This window comes from Rhinolophus hipposideros (assembly GCF_964194185.1).
Source record: "Rhinolophus hipposideros genome assembly, chromosome: 16".
Lineage (NCBI taxonomy): Eukaryota > Metazoa > Chordata > Mammalia > Chiroptera > Rhinolophidae > Rhinolophus > Rhinolophus hipposideros.
Genome location: NC_138062.1, coordinates 43,719,658 through 43,733,505, shown reverse-complemented (window position 1 = coordinate 43,733,505; position 13,848 = coordinate 43,719,658). Strand labels below are relative to the sequence as shown.

The 13,848-nt window shown below is 37.7% G+C and overlaps 1 protein-coding gene across 3 annotated transcripts in view; it reads left to right on the top strand.

Moving 5' to 3' along the window:
* Window positions 1-10,851, top strand: part of PPP3CC (protein phosphatase 3 catalytic subunit gamma) — a 74,747-nt gene extending 63,896 nt beyond the window's left edge. For all 3 annotated transcript variants that reach the window (XM_081075856.1, XM_081075854.1, XM_081075855.1), the window contains exons 11-14: window positions 3,176-3,257; window positions 3,873-3,970; window positions 9,188-9,217; window positions 10,345-10,851. In XM_081075856.1, coding sequence (XP_080931982.1) covers window positions 3,176-3,257; window positions 3,873-3,970; window positions 9,188-9,217; window positions 10,345-10,553 — 419 coding nt within the window. In that variant the 3' untranslated portion in view covers window positions 10,554-10,851. The remainder of the gene's footprint in view (window positions 1-3,175; window positions 3,258-3,872; window positions 3,971-9,187; window positions 9,218-10,344) is intronic.
* Window positions 10,852-13,848: the final 2,997 nt, after the last annotated feature.

Genomic DNA, 13,848 nt, shown 5'->3' with positions numbered 1-13,848 from the left:
GGCAAAACAATAAATCTTCTAGTATTTATAATATAGAATATCTTCATGATCTTGGAGTAGAGGAAAAATTTTAAAACAGAACACAAAAAGCCCTAACCATACAGGAAATTAATAATAAATTGGACCACAATAAAAGTAAGAACTTGTGTTTACCAAAAGACTCTATTAAGAGTGAAAAGACAAGCTACACGGCGGAAGAGGATTTTTGCAGCACAACCAATGAAGGGCTCACTCGCAGAATAGATAACAAACTACAGATCAGTAAGATGAGACTTGAACAAGCACTTCACAAAAGAGGACATCCAAATGGCCAGTAAAAATATGAAAAGATATCCAACCACATTGATAATTATAAAAATGCAAATTGAAATCACAATGGATGATTTTATTCAACCACTAGATTGGAGAAAACTAAAGATGAATAATCACAAGTATTGGCCAGGATGGGAAGTAGCAGGAATGCTCATATACTGGAGTATAAATTGGTACGTCCCCTTTAATAGATAGTGCCAAACTGTTATCCAAAGTTGAACATATATGTACCCTATAACTGAGCATTTTAATTCTAGGAATATACTTAACAGAAATGTGTATAGCGAAGGGAAGTGCATAGGAATATTCATAGCAGCCTAATTCAAAATAGCCAAAAATTGGAATCAGCCCAAATGACCACTGACAGTAAAAAGGAGAAAATAAGCTGTGGCATATTCATATAGTGGAATTATATGCAATAATGACAATGAACTACAGCAACAGAAAGCATGGATGAATCTTACAATGTTGAGCAAAAGAAGCTAGACACAAAAGACATACTTAATTGTTCCAATTACGTAAAGTTCAAAAACAGTGAAAACTGTACTGCTTGTGGACGCGTGATCAAACTATAAAGAACTGCAAGAAAGTGATTTCAATAAAAGTCAAGAGAAAGATTTTATTTGGGAGGAGAGAGACTATAATTATTAGGAGAGGCTCCAGGAGAGCATCTGGGTGCTAGCAAGCTTCTATTTATTGACCGGAGTAGATTATATGGTCATTTGCTTTTTAATAAATCACTGACTTACATGTTTGTTTTATGTACTTGTCTGTAGGTTTTAGCATATTTCACAATAGAAAAAATATTTTAAAGAAGTTATAAACCTACGAGAATGCAGAGATTTTTGTAGGGATATTTGGAAGTTGGAAAACAAACGAATTAGTATTACTGACTTAGCTGATTTCAAGAAAGCCAAAGTCCAACTTTCAGGAATGCTGAGTTCCAGCACAGAATCCTCAAAAAGCAGAGGAATTGGTAGTACCAGTTGCTAGAATTGGGTATTATGGGTTAGGGGGAGGAGGGAGATGGGCACTGATAAAGTAAGGAGACTGGGTGAAAGCTTTTGGAAAGGCAGATAAAGTAGTTTGCCGGTGGGCAACTGCCTCTTTTCCAAGTCTGCAAGCTAATCTCTAAAAAATGTAAGCCAAAGAATGTTAGGACTGGGGATACAATTGACAGCAATCCATGGCTTGCCAAAAATGTGAATGAAGTAACCATATGTATACTCAATACTGATAGAGAGAATTTCTTAATATATGCTCACCCTGATTACTTACAAAACACTTCAAGTCAACAATGCTCCCACCAACTCAGAAAGCTTTTCAGTCCTTCAGTCTTAATCCGCAGCAAACATTCAGGATTAGCAGACACCTCTGGAGTCTCTGAGAGACAACAACAAAAACAGCAATAAAGCAATTTAAATGAACTTGAGATCCTGAAGGAAATATAAAACTTTAAAAAGGAAAAACTATAAAATCTCCAGAAAGATACGGGAAAATACTGAACGCATTAAATAAAAACAGAATGCTCTTATTAAGAGATTTGTAAGCTGTTTGTTTTGTCCTGTTTTCGTTCCTTGTTTTCAGCATCTTTGTTCCACAAATGTTATGTTTTTCTATGTCTAATTTTATTTTCATGATCTGTGGGGATAGCACATGTTGAATACTAATAGATGTGAATTAACGTAAAACTATAAACTTTTAAGAGGGGCAAAACTACTGACAAGAAATCTGTGATTTAACATCAGTTATGACACCAAGGGTATATCTCTTCTGAGCTGATAAAGTTAATAGCCTGCTTCTCTCATTGCATTTCACTTTGATTTCTTTTTTTTCTCTCTTCCATGAAAACTTAAATTGCTCTTCTCATATTTCTATCTTCATCTCCTTGTTTTCTTGGTGTCTCTTCTCCCTGAAGATCACTACATTTCAAGCTATCAGAAAGGTATCTGACTAAACTGTGCTAAGAGTTTAATAGTCGCTGTCTGTCCCACCACAGTCTATGAGTTAGATTTTTTTAGTTGTAGTTGAATAATTTCAGACAGGCTCTCCATCCTCCCTTTCTGTTGTAATGCATATATTTTCTCTGGACCTGCTGTATGATCCTGCAGCATACTGAGAGTTAGAGGGGTGAGGAAGGAGAGGCCATGTTTCTTTTTCTGACTTTTGAATGCAGTCACCTGGTGCATGCTGGACCTTGACTTCTCATGTGTGAGCTGTTTCCTGAATCCTAGATGAGGAAAGGTCATAAAGTCGTGTGTTAACTTTTTTGATGTTGCTTTATAAAATACCTTACCCATCATCAGCATTTGTACTACACAGTTGTCTGCGGTAGTTGTTACTCACCAGTTTATAAGTGAGGATTATACTCGTAGAATGAAAGCAGCCCTCACAGTAAATTCAGGAGAGCTAGCTGTGTATTGTGTTTACGTGCAGAAGACAACTGCTGAAGTCATCACTTGCCATTTGCAGGCCAAACCCTGCATCCTAAGGTGGCTCACAGCATTCTCAAAGCAGATCTTTGCTATAGCAACTATCTTTGTTTATATGTGTGTATTACATTCTTCTCTGTGTTCTACATTTCAGAACCACAAATAAGTACCTACCTCTCATAGATCTGCCCAGTCTTTCTTTTTCGTGGCCCCTCCATTTTTCACTTCATCTTTTTTCCTTCTGGTTGGTTTTTACTCTTGCTCCTTAGCACTTCCTGGGATTTTTTGTTTGTTTGTTTAAATAAACTTGGGCCTTGATGTCTTTTTTAAAATAACAATTTCTTTAACTTAGAAAGATACTTCATCCTGCACTTTTAAAACTAACCTGTTAACACATTTCTGTAACTTACTTATTCTTTGTATTCTAAAAGGAGGCACCACAGTTCGAAAGGAGATCATCAAGAATAAAATCAGAGCCATTGGGAAGATGGCACGGGTCTTTTCAATTCTTCGGTAAGGATACGTCTGTCATTACAAGGTGGGATAAAAGCATTTTGAGAGTACATTAGAAGTTGATTTCAGAGCAGGTATTTCAGAACTGGAATTTGCTATTAGAACTGTAGGTCTTTGGGTTGCATGCTGATTGAATCAGACCTACATGTTAAAATGACTGGAAACGTTCAGGCGAACATTTGGAACGAGCTCAGAGGGAGTGAATGTGGTGGTTTAGTGTGGATTCTGGAGCCGGAGTGCCTGTGTGCTTCACATCCTGGCTCTACCTCTACTTAGCTGTAATCTGGTGCCTCGTTTTACTTGTCTGTAGAAGAGTGATAAAAACAGAAACTGCTTTACACAGTTATTAGGGAGATTAAATGGTATAATACATGGGGAAATTAGAACAGCGCCTGGTTATTAAGTGCTATTCATTGAAAAGCAAAACCTGGCAGATTGTTTAAAAAGTGGAATATTTAGAGAAAACATCGCTTTCTTTGGGTCAGGGAAGGGGTAGGGAGAAGGAGAACCTGTCCTCCATCTTTATGTGTCTTTTCTTAACTTCCTTCAAGTACCTTGGATTGCTGAGTAGTAGACACCCTGGCATTAACCCAGGGCTTTGATCTTCCTTTGCAGGGAAGAAAGTGAGAGTGTGCTGACTCTCAAGGGCCTGACTCCTACAGGTACACTCCCTCTGGGTGTCCTCTCCGGAGGAAAGCAAACTATTGAGACAGGTGAGTATGAGAAACGTACCTTTCATGGACGGTGTGCTCCCTTTACCCAGCAGTCCAAGTAAAATTTTAAATTGGGGCTTCATCAATTAAAAAGCATGAAATCTTGCCATCTGCGACGACATGGATGGAGCTGGAGGATACTATGCTAAGTGACATTAGTCAGAGAAAGACAAATATGTGATTTCACTTATATGTGGAATATTTAAAAAAATAATAAAAATAAGCAAACAGACTCATAGATACAGAGAACAAACTGATGGTTGCCAGAGGGGAGGGGTTGGGGGACATGGGCAAAATAAGTGAAGGGGAATAAGAGGTACAAACTTCCAGTTATAAAATAAAGCCATGGGGATATGATGTACGGCAAGGGACTATAGTCAATAATAACTTTATACAGTGGCAGATGACGTAGCATGGTGATGACGTCATAAGGCATATAACTGTAAAATCATACCTGAAACTGATATAATATTGTATGTTAACTATAATTTTAAAAAATAAAATAATTTTTTTAATTGGGCTTTCAATAAATGGTACTGGAGCAATTAGATATCCATCTGCGGGGGATAAAATGAATCTTGACTCGTCTCCATATAAAAAAATTAATTCAAAATGAATGAAAACGTAAATGTAAACAGTAAAACTCCCAGAAAAAAGTGTGGAGAGTAGACATTGGGGTAGATAAAGAGCCCTTAAATAGAACACAAAAAGTACTAACCTTAAAAGAAAAAATTAAATTGTATTAAAATTAAGAATTTCTATTTACAAAAATACATGATTAACAAAGGGAAAAGGCAAGCCATAAACTGGGAGGGGATTTTTGCAATGCATATGTCTGACAAAGGACTTGTATTAATAATGTACAAAGAACTACAACTCAAAAAGAAAAATGCAGACAACCAATTTTTAAAAAATGGTCAAAAAATTTTAATATGCACTTCAAAAAAAGAGGATATCGAAATGGCCAATAAGCATATGAAAAAATGCTTGATATAGTTACTCATCTGGGAAATGGATTTTAAAACCACCGTGAGGTACCACTACATACTCCCTGGAATGGCTAAAATGAAAAAGTCTGACAATACCAAGTGTTGATGAGTTTGTGGAGAACTAGAACTAGATGCATTGCTGATGGGCTTGTAAATTGGTTCAGTCACTTTGGAAAACTGTTTACTGGGCAGAAAACCGAAACACGTCTACCCCATAACCCAGCAATTCCACACCTAGTATATATTGAAGAAAAATTAATGCATATGTCTACCATAGGATGTGCATAAGAGTGTTCACCTCAGCTTTATTCATAAGAGCCGCAAATGGGAAATAACCAAGTGGTCATCAGCAGCAGAATAGAGAAATAAATAAATAGTGTGATATGTATACAGTGGAATACAACTCAGCAATAAAATAAATAAATGAATGAATACATGCAAAATCATGGTTGACTCTCACAGACATCCTGGTAAACTAAAAACGTTAGACACAAAAGAGCACAAACTGTCTGATTTATATAATGTTCAAGAACAGGGACACTAATGGTAATAGAAGTCAGAATGACACTTCTTTTGGTAGGAGAATATGAGCCCAGAAAGGGCATAGGGGACTTCTGGAGCAGTGGAAATGGAATGTTCTATATCATTATCTGGGTGGTAGTTACACAAGTATATACATAGATAAAAATGTACTGAGCTATACACTTCAGATTTAGGTACAAGATAACACATCGCTTGTGTATCTTTTATACCTCAGATATTTTTGGTTAGTTAGTCAGAAAGGGAGTTTGTCTCTTTGTCTATTAGCCATATCCTATTCCAGTGCCACAGTCATCTCTTGAACCAGAATGTCCACTCTAAAAATTATATGAGCACTGACTTCTAAGGAGAAGGCTTTATGGAACTCTGGAATGAAAAGTTTGTTGTTTGTCAGAATAAGCATAGGGCTGGTCAAGCAAGAGGAAAGGACATGAGATCACATCATTGGATGACTATTATTAATTCTAGGCATGAAAACTGGAGTTGAAGCATTAACAACTTAAACTAGAGTTTCATTGCTTTTTAGCCCCCTTGTTTTATTGCAGTTTCTACTTAAGTTTTTCTTTTTCTCCTTGTCCTTCTGCCACTTAGAGGAAGTAGAAATTCCACTGGTATTGATTTATAGGAACAAGCTCCTTTTCCCCTTTTTAATAGGACTGAGTTCCTCCTCTTTCAAATTGAATACTGGAATATTAGAGGTTAGCTATTTGGAAGGAAGAATGTACATTTGTTTCCTTAGAAGTATATAATTAATTTTCCTAATTTCTGTAGTTTCATAGAAAACCAGTAAACTATTTCAGATTGAATTTTTTTCTCTCAAATAAAACATGGTTTCTTGTAAGCAAAATGCTTTTCCACCATGACTTTGCTTGGTAATTAGTCACGTAAGATATTCTGAGAGCAGCTCTGACAAGGCAATTTAGCATTAAGAGGAAGTCAAGTGGGTGAAGAAGGGAATGTCCTGTAGCATCCTTACTCTCAAAAGTTTTTAAAATTCGCTGATCCACAAAGTCTTCGTTTGAATCTGAGCTAATTTTTTCTAGACCTCAAAAGAGCAACTATGCCAATCTGGGATGAGTAATAAAAAGAGAATTTTATAGGTGTATTATTTATAGATTTATCTGTTTATTTATAACCCTTGGTCTACCTTTTGTTTCCAGTCCCTAATATATCCAGCTTCTTAGTTTCTCATGTGACTATGAGTGTTTTAATCAATACAAGATTTTTTATTGAGACTTTGGAAATCAATAGAATAAGAACAAAACTACAGTCGAGGCCCACTTTTTACAGTTTCTTATTTTCTCCTATTGTTTGACAGGAACTGAGTTTATTTTGACATTTTCCTGTCATAGTCTCAGTTCCACAGGTTCATTGACAAACTGGAACATTAGCTGAATAAGACCTTTTATTGTTTATATAACTTTACCTGGAGAGCTTTCAACCAACAATATTCCATATGGCCTTGTAGCATACATTCATTCATGCCCCACCTTGTTCCAAGAGGGATTAGAATAAGTTACAGTATACATACAGCACAGTGAAGTAAAATAAATATGCTTGGAAATTGGAGCACAAAGGAAAACAAACAGAAAAGCCAATAATCAGCCATAAATCTGATTCCAAGCTTCATAGTAGCCAAAATAAAAGAAGAAAGCTAAGAACTGAACAATATTCACAAAGACAGTAAGATAAAAAACAGATCAGTTATAAATTGGACTTCATCAAAATTAACTTTTGTGCTGCAATTGGAACCATGAAGAAAGTGAAAAGACAACCCATAGAATGGTTGAAAATATTTACAGATCATACATCTGATAAGGGACTATATCTAGAAAATACAAAGAATTTATAACTGAATAATAAAGGGTCAAACAACTCAATTAAAAATGGGTAAAAAATTTGAATAGATGAGCACACAGTGTGATATATCGATGATATGTTATAAATCGTACACTTGAAACCCATGTAATTTCACTAACCATTGTTACCCCCAATAAAAAAAAAATTTTTTTGAATAGGCATTTCCCCAAAAACCACATACATAAGGTCAATAAGCACATGAAAAAATGTTCAACATCATTAGACATTAAGGAAATGCAAATAAAAACCACAATGAGATGCCATTTATACCCACTCGCATAGTTGTGATAAAAAAGGTAATAAAAAGTGTTGATGAGAATGTGGAGGAATTGGGACCCACGTACACTGCTGGTGAGGATGTAAAATGGTGCAGCCGCATATCCTTTACTGAATATACATATGTTTCAGTCAGGAGAAAAAGTCAGTTCGTCAGTTTTATATGACTGTTTCTTATAATGTCCTTCAGTACAGACTAATACCTTAATACCCAATACAAAAAAGCAATTCTGGGAGAGCCCCAAACAATGCAACACTAGTACACACTTTACCACGTGGCTTTTAAACTCTAATTAGGCCCACACTCTGTGTACGGTTTTAGACAGTGCTCTGTTCCCCCACTTCCTAACCATTGCATCAGTGATGTACTGTTTGAAAGCTTATTTTGTCTATTTGAGTAGATTAGAGGGGATGTGGCACTTCTTTGACACATGCCTACAGATGGTCGACAAATGTCAGCACTTGTCAAGTTGATTCCAACTCTCCATTTTTCACACTACAAGTATGTTAGGAAGTTAATTTTTCCATTCTCCCAGTTCCTCCTCTCATTGAGACAGAAAGCCTCAGGAACAGAAACTGTTCCCGTTCATTCTTCTACCCTGACTTCTTGTTTAAAAGTTGGTATTGGAGGAACTGACAGCATTCTCCTAATAGGATCTTTCTTGCTACACCCTGTAACCTTTTCACATATGAGGGGTTTTACTGTCTCAGAAGAGGATGCAAAGAGAAGTTTACCCGTTGGTATTAATTTTTCAATTGCTTCCTTTGCCATCAATGAAGGAGAAGAGGGCCTTCTTAGTAACTGGCCTGTTCTCTCGCACAGCGAACGGAAGCCATATTGGTTGGAAATGTCAGCCTCTGCTACATCTCTAATCCCAGATGGTACATGAATTTGTATCCGGAATTGAAATTTTATGCCTTTGCCAGCTTAGTACTCTACCCGCGGACAAGAAATAACCCCACACTTGTAACCTATTTTTCTCTCCTTCCAAATGCCAGTCAAAAGCCATTCTTTTTTTATTAAGTAATTAAAAAGGACGGTTGGACCCCACATAAGTTGCATGAGAGCAATAAGTAGTTTTAAATAAGTTTGTTGAATAGGATGCAGCAGCAACTCATTTAAAATACCATCTGAACTATTACAAATCAAAGAACGGTTGTAATGTTAAATTCTTTGAGTCTACAAGTTATTTTGATATGTGAATGTCAAGATATAAATTAGCAGCTAGCTATTTAAAATCGGGAAAACAACATGACTCTTGGTTTCTTATAGTCAACTTGACTGGCCCAGTTGGTTTAGCTCTAGATACCATTAGCTAAAAGATTCCCATGCTACCTGGAATGTTAAAAATATTAGAAACTCTCCCCACCTCAACCCCCCAATTTAGGTTCTTGCAATAATCCTCTCGCTTCTCTAACTAGTCGACTTTTCCTATGGGTGGGAATAGGCTAGAAGGTGGGACCCTGGGATGTCTGCTGGCAGCGTTGCTGTGGGTTTACTCATTCTTTTTCTGTCTTCATTTTTGCATGCCACTGCTCCTGCCTCTTACAGCCACAGTAGAAGCAGTAGAGGCCCGGGAAGGTATGGCCATATTCCTATGTGATCATGTGTCTGTCTACTAGTTTTAAAAAACTTTTGTCAACGTTTGAAATCTTTTATTATTGCATCACCAGAACTGTAACAGTGAAAAAAGGAATAGATATTTTTAGGCATGCTCACAAAGTATCCTGCAGTTGTACTAATTTAAATGACCCTCTCCACAGCTACAGTCCTTTCTGGGCTCTGTTTCAATGCAGTGGCTGAAGCTTAAGCAACTGGTCCTGAGGGACCAAGTGGTTTAATTCGATAGCCCTTCCATATATAAGAGACCTCCATTTGGTAACTAGAGATTCAAACAGATCGGCCTCTTTAATGATTCTAAAAGATATCGAGAGCAGAGGCCAAAGTAAACAGGAATTTAGATTAATTGTTTTCTGAGTTTGCCCTCAGGCAGTCAAGCTAAATTATCTTTGTTCCTGTGAAAGCAGATTTTAAGTAACAAATTACCTGTGAACCCCTGGATGAAAACCATTGGAATTGATACTGTGTTATAAATTTAATTGTTTTGTTAGGTGAGGTGGTTCAAAATGGGAGTGCGTTCCTTGACAATACAAAAGTTCAATCAGAAAGAAAATATTTAGAAGCTACTTTTTAGATGGTTTTTAACTTACATTCAGCTCCTGGTTGTGCAAGATAAAAAGCTGTCCTAAACAAAAAAAGATTAGCTCTTTTGTTACTTTTTTTGTGGTCAGTGTGATGTTTGTGCTAAAGTACTCTGTTTACCTTGTTCTATTATTCTAGTGTTTTCTTTTTTCTCCCTTGCATTGAGCACGTTTCTGGCCCATAAGAAGCTCTTTCCCAAATGTACTGGGGCTAAGTGAAGAACTTGTTTGCTTTGTGTCAGGTATATTTCTGCTACGATTAATTGTACTGAGCGTCTATGAAAATTACTTTCACAATTTCCGCTGCCCAAGCCTTGACGCCTTAAGGAATTAGTAGTTTCAAGACAAGGCTAATTCAAATCAAATATTGCCTATTAGTCTCACCAGACATGTGCCCCTTAGCCACCCTTCTATGTTTTTCTCTAGGAGGCTGCTGTGTGCTAAGAAACTTGAAGCTTGTCTGCCTTGATGTCTAATCGAGCTCCTCCCTTTCCTGTTTTTCTGTAGCCATCAGAGGATTTTCGCTTCAGCACAGGATCCGGAGTTTTGAAGAAGCCCGAGGTCTGGACCGAATTAATGAGCGGATGCCTCCCCGAAAAGATAGCCAATACTCTGACGGGCCAGTGAAACTGGTAACGCCTGTACCACCCAATGCCACACACAGAAGTGACAAGGGAAGAAAAGCCAGTAATGACTCAGGTGGATCCAAAACTTAAGAAGAAATTCTATTTATTTATTATTGGAAAACAAAAACAACTTTAACAACTTAAGCCTAGAGGTGCATTCATAATATACTCTGCATTTATTCTGTAAGAAGGGTGACCATTTTATAAATTCTTTTAATTTATGTTTAATATATATAAGAAGTGCATCTGTTTTGTTTTTTCCTCTTTTTTCCTAATTTTTAGGAACTGATCTGATTGTCTGATACACATGTGAAATCTTGTGCTATAAAGGGGACCTTCCCCTAATAAAAGGGCCTTGGAAACCTCCACCTTGGGTTTCTGACTTGAACTAGCCAGCCTTTTCTCTTGTTTTCACAAGCTCTAATATCTTTCATTTCAGATTAACGACTTTTCAAACGCAAGAAGATGTTTTGTTTCTTTCCTTTCCACAGGGTACCATTGAAAAAAAGTCTCTTAGCTTTCAGTGGCTAAAATTTCTCTTCTTATGGAAAACTTGATTAGAGTAGAACTTCTAAGTGAATAACTGAACCCGGAGATTAGGGCTAACGAGAATGTGTTCCATAATAACCTACTTTCTTCTGGACTCTCGGTTCCTGTGTTCTAGAAAGGCAAAAGGTGATGAGAGATTTTCTTAGACTCACTTAAAATGTGTTCATGTAGTATGGGCCTGATTGGTTTAAACTTCCCTTAGAACGTTGGAGGTTTCTTAACTGTTGCCAGGTACTTTTATTTTTGAACCCCAGGTAATTTATTCCACCTGCAAGGAAAGCTCCGTTGCTGACTGCTTTATAAATGCCCTCTGTAAGACCTTCAACAGTAGGAAGTATTTATGTCTGTCTGTGCATTGCATCAACTATTAGAGCATGTATTCTCTCCATTGTCTTTCTCTTTTTCTATGTCAGCATTTTTTAAACCAACTGGGGTGATGGAAACTGACCGGGATAGAATGATCCCCTTGTGAAGTGGAAGTCTCGCTAAAGGGCACTGGATGAGCAAGGATGTCGTAACTTCTGTATCAATTACAGAGATGTTTCTCCACATTACAACACTCATTAGGTTGAACTGTATGTCAGTGTCTGTCAGCATATTTTGGAATACAAAAACAAGTATTCAGATATAATGTTTGCATAATCTTCCTTTAGTTTTTAAAGTCACAACCAAGTAGTGAGGGAACTTTCAGGGATCCTCAGGCTCCCAGTTTTGGTGTAGCCTGGCGACTGGTGCCATGTCATAATACTCATTGGTCAGCTTTGCAATGAGGGTGCATGTCTGGACAACACGACACAAAGTGCATATTTATGGAATTCCTTAATGTCTTTTGGGATGTAGCAAGTATCTCAGATGGTACTAACTTATGGTCGAAGCTTCAAGGACAACAGACACCTTTTGCTAACAGTTCCCAATGTGTCTATGACAGAGATCAAAGCATTTTGGGGATTGGAATCTGGTGGCATGGGTTGCTCTGTTAAAAAAAGATAGGAAGGATACTGGGGAAGAAGATAAAACCTGTGGGTTGTGAGTAAAACCTGTGCAAGAAGGGAGAAAAAGTCTTTTCTGGTCGTCATTTGTTTAAAGCGAGAATTCATCACCTGGCTGTGCTGAGACCCCATCCTCCCCAGTCCCAGTACAAAAAAGACCGCTGTTTTGGAAATCTCACCTAAAATGAAAGTCAGTCCACAGGACACATCTGATAGATGGCCATCTCTTATCCCTTTCGCTTTTCATTGTGGCTGTTTTACACACACAACCCACAGGGGGAAACCACTCTTTCAGGCTTCAATCAGCAGGCAAGTCGTGAAATAGTTATTACACATCCTTGTGAGCAAGAACTAATATTGCACTAGTAAAATAGATGATTATTTAGGAATGTCTTTTATCTTCTCACAAAGAAGCGAGTTTCCTTGACAGAGGCATCATCAAAGGCTGTACCTTACAGGTACGCTTTGAGCTGTTGAAGGATAGGCCAGAGCAGAGAGGTGAGAGGTTATCATTCAAAAAAATCAGAGTGAGTTTAAAATTGAGCAGCAATAGCTCTTGAAGGGAGTTAGGTTTGAAAATTCTGCTGAATTCTAAAGGAAAAGGTATTTCGTATGTTCTGTGGAAAGCTGGGGTATGTATTTCAACACTTTAGAAAACTGTGTGTTAAGTGTATCGGTATGATATAGATAGATTTTTTTAAAAATTTTTTTGGGGGGCGGGGGGAGTATTGGGGGAACAGTGTGTTTTTCCAGGACCCATCAGCAACATGTCAAGTCATTTTTCAATCTAGTTGTGGAGGGCACAGCTCACTGGCCCATGTGGGACTCGAACCGGCGACCTTGGTGTTATAAGCACTGCCCTCTAACCAACTGAGCCATCTGGCCACCCCAGATAGCTTCTTCAAGTGAGACCTTTACTCAGTGTACCTGCGTATACTGGCACCTATGACTCAAGGCAGTTTAGAAGGCATAAACCTTAGGAATATATTGTCATCACAGCACTTGTTCTTCACCCTAGACTTCACTGGAGGGTTTTTAATGTTTTAATCTAAAAGTAGCTCCCAAGATGGCTGGTCGTCTGCCCTGGATTTGCCTTAGAACTACTATTCCTACTTAGTGTCAGCATATCAAACAAACTTTCTAACAGCTGTCAGAGCTGAGTATTTCTGTTTTCAAAGCCTCTTCTATTAAATCTTCCCCCTGCATGTTCTAAAGACACTAAAAATACTTCTCTCTTGTTCTCCTTCACTTTAAAGTCCCCAGGAACCTTATTTTCTCCAACTTCTCTTATCTAGGGGGAAAAAATGGACCACTTCTTACATCAGTTCCCTAGACACGTCGGAGGGCTCCTTTGTAAACTTTTGTGAAATGTCATTTTTAAAATGACGCTTCCCAAAGACCAGTTTTCCCAGTTTTGTCCTACATCCTACATCATAAGAAATTTCGAATTGATCAGATGACTATTTTTTAAATAAATATTTAAAAACTCATCTAACACAAGTTCAAAACATATCCTTTTAAAATCTCTGTGTTCTGGGGTGGGGGGAATCTCTGTGTTCTGAACATTTGGAGCAAAAAAAAAAAAAACCCAAAAAACAATAAGCCAAGGTGTGTGTGTGTGTGTGTGTGTGTGTGTGTGTGTGTGTGTGTGTGTGTGTGTGATGCTAAAACAAAAGGAGCCTGTGTTCCCTCAAGGTAACAGTGGGTTTGGGTACAGACATTGCTGATTCTCTGGACTTTTGCAACTAGATATTAACCAGGGAAGTGAAAATTGCGTATCACACTCTGATGGGCCTGATATGACTCCCGGCTTAGGCATGGAAGAACCAGACTCTCCATGAATATCA